Below are 16,994 nucleotides of genomic sequence, written 5' to 3' on the forward strand. Positions count from 1 at the left end.
GATAGCTAAATGGCAAATTTAGAAACTTAACAATTGGATTGAGATGGATGCTAAAATATTTTGTGAATCGGATAAGGCAATGCTCAAGGGAAACATAATTTCATAAATGGCTAGAAAGAAAAAGCTGTTTGACATCCAGTGGCAGACTGTTAACGCAGAAATTAATTGAAGTGAAGGCTGAGCATGTTTAAAAAAAAAAATACGGATACACAAAAGTACTTGACACAGGTTGAATATAAATGTTTTTTATTACAGGGAAAACTATATTCTTTTTTTTATTATAAAACAAAACTAGAAATATGGCAATCGTGCTGGCAGGATGCTGGCTTGCTTGGTACGAAGGAAAAGACAGCATACATAGTCTTGATGTGAAAGATGAGCAAGGAATTCTTTACAAAGGGAAAGATCAAATTAAGAAAATCTTTAAGACATCTTATGAAAAAGTACTCAGAATTTTCAGACTCCTTGGAAGACAGGGAGGTATTCTTTTCTGATTTAATAATATCACAACTTACTACTATGGAACTTCAGAAACTTGATGCTGGTACCTCTTCCAGCATGTAAGACTCCAAGCCCTGATGGATATGGGAGTGAATAAATTTCTCCTATCTAATTAGACGGGACATAAGCCCCCACATCTAATTGAGCTTTGATACCTTCTTATTTAAAAAGCAGGCAATGCCTTTGTCTTACTGGCCTATATCTTTAATTAATCAGGACAGTAAGTTGTTGGCTAAAATCTTAGTAGAGCATTTGAAACAGCTACTAACTAACCTTATTCATCTTGAGCAAGTGGTATTTATGGCTGGCAGGCAGGCAAGTCAATGCTAATGTTCATAAGGTTTTAGCTGCTGTACATAAAAGTAAGATGTTCCACTAAACAAGCCTATTTGGCCAGCATAGATGCAAAAAAAGCCCTATAGTTGAGAATATATATATATTTTTTGTTTTGGAGACATTTGGGATTCGAGTCTCTCTTTGTAGCATATCCAGAGACTGTATGAAAAGCCCATGGCGAGAATACTGATTAGTTGGAAATACTATGGCAGAATTTTCCCTACGACGTGGGAGCATGCAGGGTTGCCATCTGTCCCCACTTTGGTTTTTTTGTAACCTTTTGACACTTGAGCCATTGGCAATTTTAAATTAAGGCAATGTGCTCAATTTCAGTGTATTATATTTTGGAGGTTAGAATATAAACTAAACCTATTTGCTGATGATATTTTCTTATTAGTTAAAGAGACAGATCTATTCATGTAATTATTTTTCAACACTTTGGGAACTTCACTAGATTAGCTATTGCCTATCAAATTATCTGAAATATAGGGAAATCTGAACCTCTCCAAATGATACCTTCAATTCCTTTTATGTTAGCCTCTAAAGAAATAAAGTAGTTAGGGATTTATATCCCTGTAGATAGAGCACAGATTTATGAGCGTAATGTTAGCATGATGTTGGGGAAAATGTATGACCAAATGGAAGACTGGCAGCATTTATAATTTAACGTTGATGGGCAGGAGTGCTCTCTATAAAATGGTTTCCAAAACTCTTATTTGCTTAGCATCCAGTCAGATTATTCCAGAACAAGTGGGTTTATGCTCCCCTACCAACAGATGGAGACGGAACAAACTGATGTCACAGTATATAATCCCCCTCTAGTGACATCAGCCTGCCAGTATTCTCCGTCTCCAGCAGATGGTAGATGTGCATCTCCCCACTGGGATTGCTCAATTTGGGGGGAAAAAAGGAGAATTAAGGAGAAAAGAAGAATTTGCGCCACTCTCCTGCAGTGATAACATAAGGTCCTCCCCAGTTGAGAATTCCTGAGGTGATTTCCATGGTCCCTCAGGTGTACCTTGGTCCAGTAACTGGCTTTTCAGTCAGAGTGGACTTAGCTGCTTGTGCAGCTGAAAGGCAGTGGGTGAAGGAAGCCAAGTGCGGCGGTGACGCCAAATGCCCTCTTCCCCCCCACAGCCGGAGACCATCTCTGTACTCAGCCAAGTAAGGCTGAACTCCAGTAAGTGTTTAAGAAAAAAAAACAAAGACAGTGAAGGAGAGTTCTGTTGGGGCTTCCTTCTTCCCGCTCTCTGTGCTTGGTGTGCCATTCTGATGTTTGTCCTGCTCTGTGGGAGGTCAAGGGATGTGGGCAGCCTGGCGGGCTGAGCAGCCTCAGTTGATTAGGCCCCAATCTAAGGCTTCTTAGTTGCATGCCGCAAGGTAGGTCTCAATGGCTTTTCACCCTCTGCAGGATTGTCTGTTCGGCGTGCGTCTAGCTGGCGTCCAGTTTTCTGGACGCCTAGATAGGCTTTGTTGTCCTTTGAGCAACACTTATTCAATGGATGCCTAGGTATTGGGACACCCAAGTGTTGGACGTCTTAAAGAAAAAGACAAAAAAAAACCTCAGCTAGATGCATGCCTCTGGCCGCTGATCAGTGCACTGTTGGCCATAATGGCACCTATACCTAAAAAGTCTGTGCTTTTCTCTTTACTCTGCCTGTCATATTAGAGCATTTCAGCCAGGAGTGCCTGTTAATTTGTGCCAGCTCTGTTTGGAGGCTCAGGGAGATTTATCCTCCTCTAATTTCACAAAGCCTGGTTCTTCCCAGCCATATGTCGGGCTAGGTAAAGACGACTTAGGTGGGGCACCTGACTTTGGAACTACCCTAACTGGTTCCTCAGCAGGGGATGGTAGCTCAGTGAGTATGCCTCAAGTGCCTCCTGGTTTGGATACTTCTACATTTTCCTGGGTGGAATTTTTCCAGGGCTCTCAATCCTCTCTTCAGGTGCAATCCTCAACCTGATCCACTACTAGAGTGGAAGAGCAAGTGAGAACCTTGCCTGGACCGTCTCTTATCGGCTGGAGTACTCCTAGAGCAGCAGCAGGTCCTTCTGATAGAGACCCGGATGGCACGGATGATGAACACCGATCCTGATTCTCTGGAGGATGGTGAAATTCCTCCAGGTCTGGAACCATATAGAACTATGCTATGGTTCTTTCATAAAGATGAACTACCAGCTCTGACCTCCCAGACCTTGGAAATGCTCGGGGTCCCTGGGACAGATCCAGTGTTTGCGCCAAAGAAAAATCCCAATTTGGTTTCCTTGCATAAAGCCTCTTGTTTTTTCCCTAGTGTTGAAGGCCATTCAAGAATTGATTGATCTTGAGTGGGGTACACCAAAGGCTAATTTCAAAGGGGCTTGATGGACCCTTGGTCTGACCCAGTATGGCAATTTCTTATGTTATTATGGGGTCGGATTTTGGAAGGCCTGTACCCTCTGGATCCAGTGGTAAGAGAGCACTTATGTTTTCCAAAGGTAGATGTTCTGATGTGTGCAGTTTCCAAGTAGACCACTAGTCCCGTGGAAGGAGGAGTGACCTTGAAGAATGCTCATGATAGGTTGAGACTATCCTCAAGCAGGCATTTGAAACAGACCTTACGGCTTCTTGTTGTTCCTTGGTGGCTCACTCTCTTGTTTGCTTCTTTCCCAGGAGGTTGACTCTGAGGTAAATTCCAGGGCAGTTATGGAACCATCTGCTGCCTTCTTGGCTGATGCAGGCTGTGATTTGGTCTACATTTCAGCCAGAGGGGTGGCTTCAATAGTAGCAGCCAGGCACTAGTTATGGTTGAGAAATTGATCAGCCGATGCAACCTCCAAGGCTAACCTCACCTAGTTGCCCTTTAATGGCTTGCATTTATTTGGGAGTAAATTGCAGAAACTAGCCAGTAAGTGGGGCAAATCTCTGGTTCCTCATTTGCTGGAGGATGATAAGCAGACGTAGCGCTTCTTTACCATGAAGGGTCATGCTAGAGGATCCAGGTGTTTTAGACCCTATAGAGGAGGGACCTTTCAGAGAACTTTGCCTTTTGGTAGGTCTCAGTCCTTTCAGTGCAGGCTCAGGTAGTGGAACCTCCTGAGCCTCCCAATGAAGGTTTGCTGACCCACCCCTGGGAATAGGAGATAGGGGAATGCCTCTTTTTTTATCAGAAGTGGGTCGAAACCACATCGAATCAGTGGGTCCTGGAAGTGATACGAGAAGGATATGCGATGGAGTTCTGCAGTGTTCCTCGGGACATGTTCATGGAGTCTTCCTGCAGAAGAAGCGAGCAGTGGAGAGTACGTTGACCAGGCTCCTGAGGTTTGTGGTCCCAGTGCCCACGTCTCAGGAAAATACAGTAAAATATTCCATTTATTTCATTGTGCCAAAGAAGGGGGGGGGGGGGGGCTCCTTTCATTCCATCCTGGATCTCAAAGGTGTCAACCGCTGTCTGCGGTGAAACATTTCTGCATGGAAATTTTATGCTCAGTGATAATGGCTGTGCAGCCGGGGGAATTTCCAACCTCCCTGGATCTATCAGAAGCATACCTTTACATTCCCATCTGACTTGAACATTAATGCTTTCTGCGGTTTGCAATTCTAGGGTGCCATTTTCTGTTTCGGGTGCTGACCTTTGGTTTGGCCACCACTCCAAAAATCTTCTCCAAGGTAATGATGGTGGTTGCGCCAGAATTAAGAAAGGGTGGAATCCTTGTACACCTGTGTTTGGATGATTGGCTGATCTGCGCCACCTAGTGACTCACAAGGGGATTTCCCTGCTGCAGAAACTCTGAGTAGTGAACCTAGTCAAGACCAGTCTTCAGCCTACTCAGTCACTGGAATACCTCAGGGTTTGTTTCGACATAAAGCAAAGCAAGGTGTTACTGCCAGATGCTCAAATTCAGAAGTTGCTAGCGCAGCTCAGTCTGCTGATGAGCACTCCATGCCCGACCGTGTAGTCTTAACTGCAGGTACTTGACTTAATGGCGGTGACCCTGGAAATGGTACCATGGGCAAGGGTGCATAAGCGTCCTCTTCAGCACTTCCTGATGTCTCTGTGGAACCCACGGTCTCGACTATTTTGATTCTGCTTCACCTGCTGATGGAGGTTTCCTCCCAACTACAGTGGTGGCTGCAGGTGGAACATTTAAGTAAGGGAGTTTCTCTGATCCCTCTGGACTGGCTAGTACTGATGATGGATGTGAGTCGTCTTGGTTGGGGGAGTTCACTGTCAGGAGCTGACAGCACAAGGTGACTGGAATGCAGAGGAATCTCTCTGGAACATCAATCATCTGGAAGGCAGAGCATTCTGGTTGGCATGTTTACAGTTCAGCGACAGGCTGCAGGGTCAATTTTTGGTCTGAATAATGTTGGGCAATGCTACGATGGTGGCTTACATCAATCGGCAGGGAGGTACCAAAAGCAAACAAGTGTTGCAGGATTTATGGAATGGGCAGAAGTGCATCTCCAGATTATCTTGGCCTTGTACATTGCAGGCAAAGACAATGGAAGAGCAGACTTTCTCAGCACGGAGAGTCTGGACCCAGGAGAGTGGGTGTTGTCAGATGAGGCATTGCAACGAATTTGAGATCACTGAGGTCTTCCGTTCTTAGACCTGTTGGCGACCTTGCAAAGTGTGAAGGTTCTGCATTTCTTCAGTCACAGAAGAGGTCCAAAGTCCTTGGGGATCGATGCCCTGGTGCAGGAGTGGCCAGAAGACAAGTTGCTATATGCCTTTCCTCCATGGCCCATGTTGGGCAGATTGATTCGAAGGATCGAGCACCACAGAGGGATGGTGCTCTTGATCACTGTGGATTGGCCCAGGAAACCGTGGTATGCAGATCTGCAGAGGCTCCTGATGGACTTGCCTCTTTGACTTCCAGCACACAGGGACCTGTTGCGGCAGGGTCCTGTTCTTCACGAAGATTTGAATCAATATTGTCTTATGGTTTGTCCCTTGAAAGGGCTTGCTTGCTAAAACTTGGCTATGCCACGGCAGTGATTTCCACCTTACTAAGAGCAAGAAAGTTGTCCACTTCCATGTCCTATGTGCAGGTTTGGCGAGTGTTTGAGACCTGGTGTGAGGATTGAGATCCTCTTCCTTCCTGTTTATTTTGGAATTTTTGCAGGATGGCTGGAATAAAAGGCTTGGCTCTCAATTCCTTAAAGGTACAGGTAGCGGGGCTCACCTGTTTTAGGGGTCAGGTGAATGGTGGATTCTTGTTTGCTCATCCTGATGTAGCCCATTTTCTGAGGTGTGAAACATCTTTGACCTTCCTTCCTGTTTCTGGTGCCCTTGTGAGTCTTTTGGTATTGGACTTCTTGGCAGGCCCTATGTTTAGACCACTACGTACTCTCTCTCTCCTTGCGATTGTTGACCTTGAAGACTGCATTTCTTGTGGCAATTTGTTCTGCATGTAGGGTTTCTGAACTGCAGGCCTTGTCTTGCCAGGAAACATTTCTCCAGGTGACTCCAGGGTGATACTGCTGAGTACTGTTCCTTTTTACCGAAGGTAGTTACTGAGTTTCACTTGAATCAGTCCATCTCTCTGCCAACCTTACAGAGAGAGCAAGGTGTAGAGGAGTATTTGTTGCAAGCCTTGGATGTCAAGAGACACATTTGTCAGATCTCAAGGTTACTGAACCCTTGCAGAAGTTGGACCATTGTTTGTCCTTCATGGCGGTACTAGACAGGGAGAGCCAGCCTCGTGGGCTACAATCGCTCGCTGGATTAAGGAGGTAGTCACGGCTGCATATGTTAATTCCGGGAAGCCGTTACCTAGTCAGGTTAGGGTTCATTCCACTAGGGCTCAGGCAGTGTCATGGGCAGAAATTAGATTGTTGTCCCCCATTGACATTTGCTGAGCTGATGTGGTCCTCCTTACTCTCCTTTTACAGGTATTATAGTCTGGATATGTAGGCATGTGCGATTTTGTCTGGACTGTGGTCAGCCTCCCGCCCTATTTGGGAGAAGCTTGGGTATATCCCATTTGTCCTGGATTCATCTGATTGGATGCTAAGAAATGAGAAAAGGAAATCATCAGGTAAGTAGTAACTTCTCAGTTCTGCAATTGTTACCATGTTGGCTAAAAAAGGAAGATGTGTTCTTTTTATATAAAAATCTTTCTACTCTTTTATAGAATAAAAAGAAATCTTGAATCCAAATGACTAAATTGTTCAGAGAGAAAGCTCTGGGTTGGATTATGGTAAATTACCAGATATTTATATGTATAATACAGCTTGCCAACGTGATGGGTGTAGGGAGTGGGATGTTGTACAAATATTAATATAGAGTTGATGGCTCCGTATTTTTCTGTTAGTGTAGTACAAGTGTTTGGAGACTAATTACCATGGCATATTAAAGTGCACCCATTCATTTAAACCAGAGTGTAAGGCCTGGGCTTGTCTTAGAAGTAAGTAGTTTCCACCAAGTACACTTTCTTGGTTGTTAACATTTTGTAATATAGCATGGTGGCAAGGGGATATTTCAAGAATGGTTGGTTGCTGGAATTCACTGTGTTGCTGATCATCTGACTGAAGACTTGATAATTGACACATTCGACAATCTGAAAGAAAAACATAGTTTAAATAATTATTGGTGAGCATACATGTAGGCTTGACATATGTTTATTTATTTTAAAGTATTTATATACCGCTTTATAAAAAATAAATTTTGTCAAAACTGTTTACATTAATTAAAATAAAATTTTTAAAAGAACAATCAAATTAAAATTAAAATATACAAAAATTAGTCAATAGCTAGAAAAATTCTGGCTTGAAAATAAATCAAATTAATTACTCTTTCAGATTACCAACAGACGTAGAAAAATCATTTGTCTAATATTGAAATATGCTAGCTAGTAAAAACAATATCACAGAATGGTATAACTTTTGTAGAAAATCTGTCTGAGACTGTTTTGCATTCCCCAAGTGTATATTGGAGGAGTTGGTTACAAGTGCCTATAAAAATGGCTGATTATAATATGCTTTTATTCCAAGTTACACAAAATTAGCATCTATGTGTATTTTAGGGAAATGCAGTTCAAAATTTTACATTCTGCATATATAGACACTCTTTTTATATGGGTATAACGGAATCCCTTATTTTCCTAAAATGTCAATTGGAGAACAGTACATTTTTGCATAGTCTTTAAACCTGCCCAAAATACACGCTTTTTGGGTAGATATTGTACGGGGTATTAATTTTTCAAGTAATTTTTATGTACTAGTACGCAGGTGGTGTTGGGTTTTATGAAATGGATAATACTGTATCAGGAATAAATAGGAATATGATAGATTATCATTACTAGTTGCAAGAAAATGTATTCTACTTAAATGGATTAGTGAAGATGCAGCTACCAAGGATATGTGGGTGCAACTTATGAAAGAGGTTTTTCAATTGGAAAAAAATGTGATCTGTGGAGCGTAACAAGTTCAATCTTAAAAGTTTATGAATAAATGGAAAACATTTTTTCGAATCATCCCACCCCATTTTGTAGTAACCCTGGAATGGCTCAGTAAGAAACATGGTTGGAAACATAACAGAGGATATAGTATGTGAATGTTTTGTGCGTGAGTGTTGTGTGTTTGAGGGAAAAAAATAGGGAAACAAACAGTGGAAATTAATTCATTAATTAGATCTCTCTAATTTCCGCCCAATCTCCAACCTTCCTTTTGTTGCAAAAATCACTGAAAAATTGGTCAATTCCCAACTATCGGATTTCCTAGACGATCACAATATTCTCTATCCTAATCAATACGGGTTTCGCAAATCCTACAGCACAGAAACCCTCCTCCTCTCCCTTACGGATCACATCATCTTAGGCCTAGACAAAGGTCAAGATTTTCTGTTAGCTCTTCTTGACATCTCGGCAGCATTTGACACGGTGAATCACTCCACTTTGCTAAGCCGTCTCTCAGACATTGGTATTTCAGGCTCTGTTCACAGATGGTTTAATTCATTCCTAAGCAACAGAACCTACAAAGTCAAAATTAACAACAAAGAATCATCCAGTATTAAATCTTCAGTAGGTGTTCCTCAAGGATCCTCCTTATCTCCCACCCTTTTTAACATCTACCTCCTCCCCCTCTGTCAACTGCTTACTAACCTAAGATTAACACATTATCTCTATGCAGACGATGTGCAGATTTTAATCGCCATAAAAGAATCACTATCAAAGACCCTCATATACTGGGAAAATTGCCTTCAATCCATTAACCAACTCCTCAACAATTTGAATCTAGTCCTAAATAAGTCCAAAACCGAACTGCTCATCATTTCAACCGACCATCCTGACTCCTCGCTTCAGCCTCCTCATACAGCCCAAATCTCTCATGCTAGAGACCTCGGAGTAATCCTTGACAATCGCTTAAATTTAAAGAAATCCATTAACAACACAACAAAGGACGGCTTCTACAAACTGCAAGTCCTAAAAAGGCTTAAACCCCTCCTGTTTTTCCATGACTTCAGGACTGTCCTCCAAGCCACACTCTTTGCCAAGATTGACTACTGCAACACACTTCTTCTGGGGCTTCCACTCTCATCCACAAAACCATTGCAGATGCTCCAGAATGCAGCAGCTAGAGTCTTGTCCAATACAAACCGCAGAGATCACATCTCCCCCATCTTAAAGAACCTACATTGGCTGCCAATAAACTATCGTATCTTACACAAATCCCTTACCATAATCCACAAAACGATCCACAAACAACACCCGTTGGACCTCCAATTCCCCCTCAAACTTCATTCCTCATCCAGACCCATCAGAGAATCATACAAAGGATCTCTCCATGTACCTCCTAATAAAACTTCACGCCACACCGCAACCAAAGAAAGAGCATACTCGATAGCAGGTCCCACTATTTGGAACAATTTACCTCCAGACCTCAGACAGGAACCCTGCCTACAAACATTTCGAAAAAAACTTAAAACCTGGCTATTTAGCCAAGCTTTCCCTTAATCTATTCACTTTCGGAACTCCACATCTCAAGCCTACCGGACAACTTATATAGTGATACCCTTTTATCACAATGGTTATCCCTCTGTCCTTCTCTTTCTTCTATTCCCAAGTTCGATCTCCTTGTTATATGTAACTTTTTTACCTCCTCTGATTATTTTACTGTTAAATGATTGATAAGAATGTTTTTACCCCTTGTTCCATGTAAACCGATTTGATATGACACCTGTCATGAAGGTCGGTATATAAAAGAATTAAATAAATAAATGTGTATGAGCATGCTTTTGTATACTATGTGATATTGATTGATACTGCTCAGTTACTGTGATGATGTTTATTTTGTTAATAATAGATTACTCTCTGTTTATTAGAGATTGTATTTATTCTTTAAACTAATGGAGTGGATACTGTGTTCTGATTTGAACCTTTCTGTATTAATAGTTATAAAAGAGATGCATATTCTTGGCATCTTTCTTAAATAGTTAATAAAAAGAATGTTATTTCATTAATTTATGAGGACAAATAAGTATTAGAAATATCAAGCACATAGTTATGCTTTCATTGGTGATTCTTGATCATTGCTCAGTGTTAGACTCTGCTCAGTAAAACATGACATACTGAACTTGTTTATTATGCTTTTCCACAGAAAAGCTTAGGAAAGCTCTCCCTGATGCTGAAGACTTTGCCAATTTGCTGCCTGATTTTGACAAAATAGGGGAGAGTTTCAGTTTACTGAAGGGCTTCTTTGCAGGTAAGCAGGAATGCTTCTTTGTTTCAGGTCCTTTGAAAAGATGAGATTTGCCTTACTCTGGTGTGCAAAGGCTGGCTCTTTTTGTCTTTAGGGAAATCTGAGTCGTAAAAGCTTCTTACAATTAGGCAACATTTTCCACCAAACTCTAAACTAAAGGAGACAGGATCATGATATGCAGTTCTGATAGAGGCTCAAAGGAAACCTGAGTGGGTGGTAGATACTTGAAATGGTCTACCAGGAAAGGTACGAGTATTTAAACATGATCTGGATAGTGGTGGGAGAGAGGGTAAAAGAAAGTTGGATAAAATATGGACTCGGTATATTCATCTACCCAGAATAGTAGAGTGCCAAAAAGAAGAGATGACAAAGCTGACTTGTATTAAGCTCCCATTCTCTAGCCCAGGGTCCAAACAGCTAGTTTAACAAATATTCCTCCTTCCCTGCTCTCCAGCATTTCGGGCCCTTTTCTTCTTTCCCTGCGTCATAGTCACAGACTCTGACGCTGCTAGCTGTTCCTTGGGTAAAGAGGCTTGGGGGGGGGGGGGGGGAGAGTGTTGAACCTGAGAGTGGGGGGGGGAAAGAGTGCTTGGGGGTTAAACCAGACAGGGAAAGCACGGACTGAGGGTGGGGATTTGGGCCAGGGAGGGAGTTTGAGCTGGGCAGGGGGTAAAAAAGAAAGAACTGGGGGGGGGGGGGGGGGGGTTTGAACCAGAGTGAGAAGAAAAGAGAGCTGGGCAGAGGGGCTGGATCGCATGATGTACATTTTATTCCTGGAGGAATTCTGCTTTAAAATTCTATAACTGAGTAATAACATTTTCTAGAAACAGAGAAACATAACTGCAGAAAAAGACCATATGCCCTATTTAGTCTGCCCATCCACCCAACTAATTTAGCTTTACAATTCCCATCACTCCCTCAGAGATCCCCTGTATTTATTCCATGCTTTCTTGAATTCATATATCCTGTTTGTCTTCACCATCTCCACTGGGAGGCTGTTCCATGAACCCACTACCCTCTCTGTATTTCCTAAGACTACTGCTGAGTGTACCCCCTTTCACCGTCATCCCATGACCTCTTGTTCTAGAGCTTCCTTTCCACTGAAAAAGGCTCCCTTCCTGTGCATGGAAACCTTTGAGATAGGGGAAATATGATAGAGACATTCCAATATCTCACCTTTGCCCTAGGTCAGTGGTTCTCAACCTTTTTTTGGTCAGGACAAACCTGACAGATAGTTCTCACATAAGTGACACACTGAACACATGACTGTCATGGGGCTAAATGTAAAAGTCCACTTTGCATCCACAGGAACTCCCCTGGTCCCCAACAATGGGTGTAAAGCAGAACTATGACGTTCACCATACAACTTGCCCAACAAAAAAGATGTTCTGGTGTCATCTCAGTAACAGCAACACAGACTCCCTTCTACTACTAGGCTCAATAGTCCTACTTATGAAAAGACAACAGTTTTCTCAAGAGAACATGCATTGGTGGTAAACACAACAAATAAGACAGATACAAACACCTACATGCTAGTAAAATACCTCACCTCTGTGTCATACACAGAACCAACCTAACATACTCCTAGGGCTGCAGTAATGCACATAAACTAATCTGCATACAGTTACACCTGTATTATAGAATGCACTCAAACAGTAACAACCCTATCTATGAAAAGGCAACACTACAAATATTAAACCAGGCGCTAAACACCAATACACCTATTAGGAAAACAGAACAAGTCAAGCAGCTCTAGATCTCACACACAGAAATAATTATAAAACTATAAGAACATAAGAAATTGCCATGCTGGGTCAGACCAAGGGTCCATCAAGCCCAGCATCCTGTTTCCAATAGAGGCCAAAACCAGGCCACTAATAAACAGAATAAATGTTTCAAAACGACTATGAACAGAATAACATCCATTAATTAAAAGCTAACAAAATTATTAAAAATTCTCTAAAATATTTCAAAACAGACATATCACATAATATTCAATAATTAAAATGGCAGTCAATCAAGAAAAAAAACTTTCCTAGCATGTAGCCAGATGGACTCAGGACCAATGGGTTATGCTCACCTGCCAGCAGATGGAAATGGGGTCAGGTTACGAAGCTGACCTCTCACTGCATATACCCCTGCAGTGACCTCAGCTCTCTAGTATTCTCCATCTCCAATAGATGGTGGATGTACCTCTCCCTATGGGGATTGTTGTACTTTTTGAAATTCTACATTTTTAAGTGGAGAAAATTGAACCCTGCTCTCCTTCAGTGATATCTAAAGTTAACTCCCCCAGTTGAGAATTCCTGAGGCGATTTCCGAGATAGCTTAGAGGTGGGCCTTGGTCCAGTAGCCGGTTCCCGGCATAGATTTTGCTGCTTAGGCAGCTGGTGCAAGAAGCCAAGCGTGGCAGTGACAGTCAAAGCCCTCTACCCGCCCCACCCCCACCCGCAGCCGGAAACCATCTCTGTACTCAGCCAGTAAGTGCTAAGCCCAGGTAAGTTAAAAAAAAAAAATAAATTACCTTTGAATCGGAGACTATTAGAGAGGGATTTTCGGTAGGTCTTCCCCCCCGGTCTCTGTGCTCGGTGCACCTTACCGATGTTGTTTCCGCTTCCATTGGGGTAAAGGGAATTGAGCTTCTGAGCAGGTTGAGCAGCCCCCAGTGGGCTAGGCTCCGCTACAGGCTTGGTTGGCACACCACACCGCGTGGTAGGCCATGGCGGCTCCATCTTGCGCGCGCCATATTGCCCTCCATAGGACTTCAGTGCACACAGTACGTCGGCTCTGCGCACGTGCTATGCGCGTAACAGGAGCGTCCCTGTGTGCACAACTTCGAAAGCGAGCGATACAGGAAGGCTGTGTGCATGGACTGTACGTACACCTTGCCGCACCTAGATACTCGTAAATTGTGTAAGCACGAGCCAATTTGAATGCTGCCAATGGCGCCAGCAACCAAGAAACCTAAGCGCCTTACTCTCTCCATTGCTTGTCATATTAGGGCATCACAGCCTGACCTGGAATCCAACTTAAGTCAGCACTGTGAGGAAGCCCAAGGAGAGTTGGCCTCCTCGGACTTTGCTAAGCCAGGCTCCTCCCATTCAAATGATGGGTTGGTCAAGGCTTTAACTGGCAGTACGCCGGACCTGAGTACACCCTTGACTGGGTCATCTATGGGAGAGGGAAATTCAGCTGGGCCCACACCAGTACCTCCTGGACTAGGATTGGATCTTGCTGCCTTCTCTTGGATGGAGTTTTTCTAGGGATTACAGCTGCAGTTTGCTGCCTCTCTGGCCTCTGTCCGGATGGAACCTCAGCTAGTGACCCCTCCCTCTCCCATTCCTATTGGCAGACCCTGAGGTATGCCTCGCATTATTAATGGTATCCCTGATAGGGACACGGATGGTACGGACGAAGAGAAGGACCCAGATTTCTTGGAAGATGGGGAAACTCCCCCTGGGTTGGAACTGTATCGGACCATGTTATGGTTCTTTCACAGAAATGAATTGTAGGCCATGGCTTCCCAGACCCTGAAGATTCTATGACCAAACCAAAAAAAGAATCCCATTCTGATTTCCCTTCTGAATGCTTCTTGCTACTTTCCAGTGATGGACACCATCCAGGAGTTGATTGATCTGGAATGGGTTGCCCCAGAAGCAAGTTTTAAAGGGGGCCGAGTGTTGGAAGCTCTATACCCTCTGGACCCAGCGGTAAGAGTGTTTGCATTTCCTTAATGTGGATGCACTGGTCTGTGCTGTTCTTATGTCTCTAAGCGAACAACTATCCCAGTAGAGGAGCGGCCTTAAAGGATGCACACTATAGACTGATTGAGTCTATCCTTAAACAAGCCTTTAGGGAGACAAAATGGCCACCGACGAGTGAGCAGCAAAAAACCGAGCTCCGTGGTTGTTTTGTTTTCTCTTCGCTTTATAATTTTCCTAATACAGACTCTTAATCTTCAGAGTGTGGTATCATGCCACACACAAAAAGAAAAGTGAAAATCAAGGAGATTACCTCTACGCCGATTCAAGCTACTCGGCAACCATGGATCGAGGAGGTTTTTGCTGGTCTGGTGCAGCTACAGCTGGAGGGAGGGGCCGCTGGAGGAGTCAATGGAGAGCAGCCATTGAGCCTCCTGGCCACAGAAACATCTCTGAGCCCCGGCGCGCCTGACCCCTGAAGCGCCACTAAAGAATCTGGAACCCGATGTTAATATCTCTGCTCTGTTGGAAGGAAAATCAGCTTTCCCGGTGGAGAAATCCCAGAGAGGAGGGGAGGAATTCCCTATCTCCTCGGTGAGCCTAGAGTTGTCTAGCTCCAGGGACCCACCCGTCGAAGCGCCGCAGAAAGCCTGTGCAGGTAATAGTTTTCTTAAGCCTGGAATGAGAGAGGAAAAGGGAATACGTGTAGTTTGTGAATCTTCACACTCCATAACTTCCAATGTGACTTTGGAACATATATTAAGTGCCATTTCTGCTATGGAAAAATCAATAGCCTCACTGACTGTTATGGTTAAAGAGAGCATTGAGCAGAGCCATGTTTCAGAAAAAAGATTGGAAAAAAATGAATCATTAACTTCTGGTTTGGAAAACAGACATCGAAATGGAAAAAATCCAAATAAATTTGATTAAATCAGAGAATATTCAAATGACTAAGATGGAAAATCTCATAAAGAGGAATAATATAAGAATCTTAAATTTTCCTAAAATGCGTTTGTTGTCCCATCGAGAGTTACTTAGATGCTATTTCATTAATATATTGAAATTTGCAGAACAGGACCTGCTAAAGATAAAAAGAATATATTACATCCCTCAGCCAGACAAAATGAAAGAGCAGTTTGACCAGAAGGAGGAAATGGAGGATTCCTTTGATTTGACAAATATATTAGAAAAATCTTTTGAGCTGGAGGTGAAGGAGAGAGCCACTCTTTTTGTTCAATTAGATTCATCAGTCGAAAGAGACTTAATCTTGAAGTTGTTCTTTCGGAACCAAGCTCAAAAATTCTATGTACACCCGGTTAAAATTTTCCCTGATGTTACTAAGTTAACGCAGTTAAGAGGGAAAAAATTCTTGGAAATGCGGGGGGAAGTTTTGGCAAGGGGGTAAAGTTTTTGCTCCGGTTCCCATGCTATTGTCTAATTTTATATAAAGATTCTAGGTATAAATTTAAAGAACTGGATCAGCTAAGTATGTACCTTAATTCTCATTCCAGTTTGCTCCAGGGGGAAACAGGAATATGGATATATGCATAGGTTAACTCAGAAGCATTATGTTGTATAATGTGAAGAATTTCCTTTTTCTGCTCTTTATCTATAAATGTCTCCCCTATTTCTTATAAGGTGGGCTAATAGAGGGGATGTTAATTGTATATCATAATGTATTTCTATTTTTCCTTTTTTAAATTCAATTTCCTTTTCCCCTACTATTGTGAATGCCATAATTCTGAACAGTATGTTTTGTAAAAATGTTTGAAAATTCAATAAATAGATAATTAAAAAAAACAAACAAAAAAAACAAGCCTTTGACGCAGTAGCAATGATCTTACAGATTGCTTCTTGTTGCGCTCTGGTGGCTCGCTAATCTCTACTTCTCTCTCAGGAGGTGAATGACGGGTGAATTCTAGAGCGGTTATGGAACCTACTGCCACCTTTTTAGCAGACGCAGGCTCTGATTTAGTCCATACTTTGGCCAGAGGCGGGGCCTTAGTTGTAGCAGCCAGGCGACAGCTGATTGTCAGCTGATGCAACCTCCAAAGCTAATCTTACAAAGATGCCCTTTAAAGGATCACTCCTATTCGAGAGCGAGATGGAAAGGCTGGCCAGTAAATGGGGTGATTCTCCAGTTCCCCGGTTGCCAGAAGATAAGACGAAGCAGTTACAGCACCCCTCACCTATGAGGGGTCGTTCCATGGGTTCCCAGCATTTTCGCCTCTACAGAAATTTGATATTTCAAAGATCTCGACCCCTTGGGAGGTCTTAGTCCTTTCGTACCCGGCAGCCCAAGAGAGAGGCAGGTTTGGATTCAGGCTTGTCCCGAATCCCCCCAATGAAATTTTACCAATTCAGCTTTGGGATACTAATGATGCATTAGAATTAGGGCATCCCGACAGTGAGTTTCCAATAATTAGAAAAGTAGTTCAAGTGCCTGTAACTAAAAAGTCACCTGAGCTAAAAAATTCTAACTTATCCCTATCAATTAAAAAGCAGAATAAAAATACAAACAAAAAACAAACTTTGAAATGTTTGTATGCTAATGCCAGAAGTCTAAGAAGTAAGATGGGAGAATTAGAATGTATAGCAGTGAATGATGACATAGACTTAATTGGCATCTCAGGGACATGGTGGAAGGAGGACAACCAATGGGACAGTGCTATACCGGGGTACAAATTATATCGCAATGACAGAGAGGAGCAGTCGGGAGGAGGTGTGGCGCTTTATGTCCGGGATGGCATAGAGTCCAACAGGATAAACAT

General features: G+C 42.8%; 1 protein-coding gene across 2 annotated transcripts in view; it reads left to right on the forward strand.

Moving 5' to 3' along the window:
* Positions 1 to 16,994, forward strand: part of OPA1 (OPA1 mitochondrial dynamin like GTPase) — a 568,764-nt gene that overhangs the window by 36,052 nt on the left and 515,718 nt on the right. For both annotated transcript variants that reach the window (XM_029616769.1, XM_029616770.1), the window contains exon 4: positions 10,421 to 10,525. In XM_029616769.1, coding sequence (XP_029472629.1) covers positions 10,421 to 10,525 — 105 coding nt within the window. The remainder of the gene's footprint in view (positions 1 to 10,420; positions 10,526 to 16,994) is intronic.

This window comes from Rhinatrema bivittatum, chromosome 9, assembly GCF_901001135.1.
Source record: "Rhinatrema bivittatum chromosome 9, aRhiBiv1.1, whole genome shotgun sequence".
Taxonomy (NCBI): Eukaryota; Metazoa; Chordata; class Amphibia; order Gymnophiona; family Rhinatrematidae; genus Rhinatrema; species Rhinatrema bivittatum.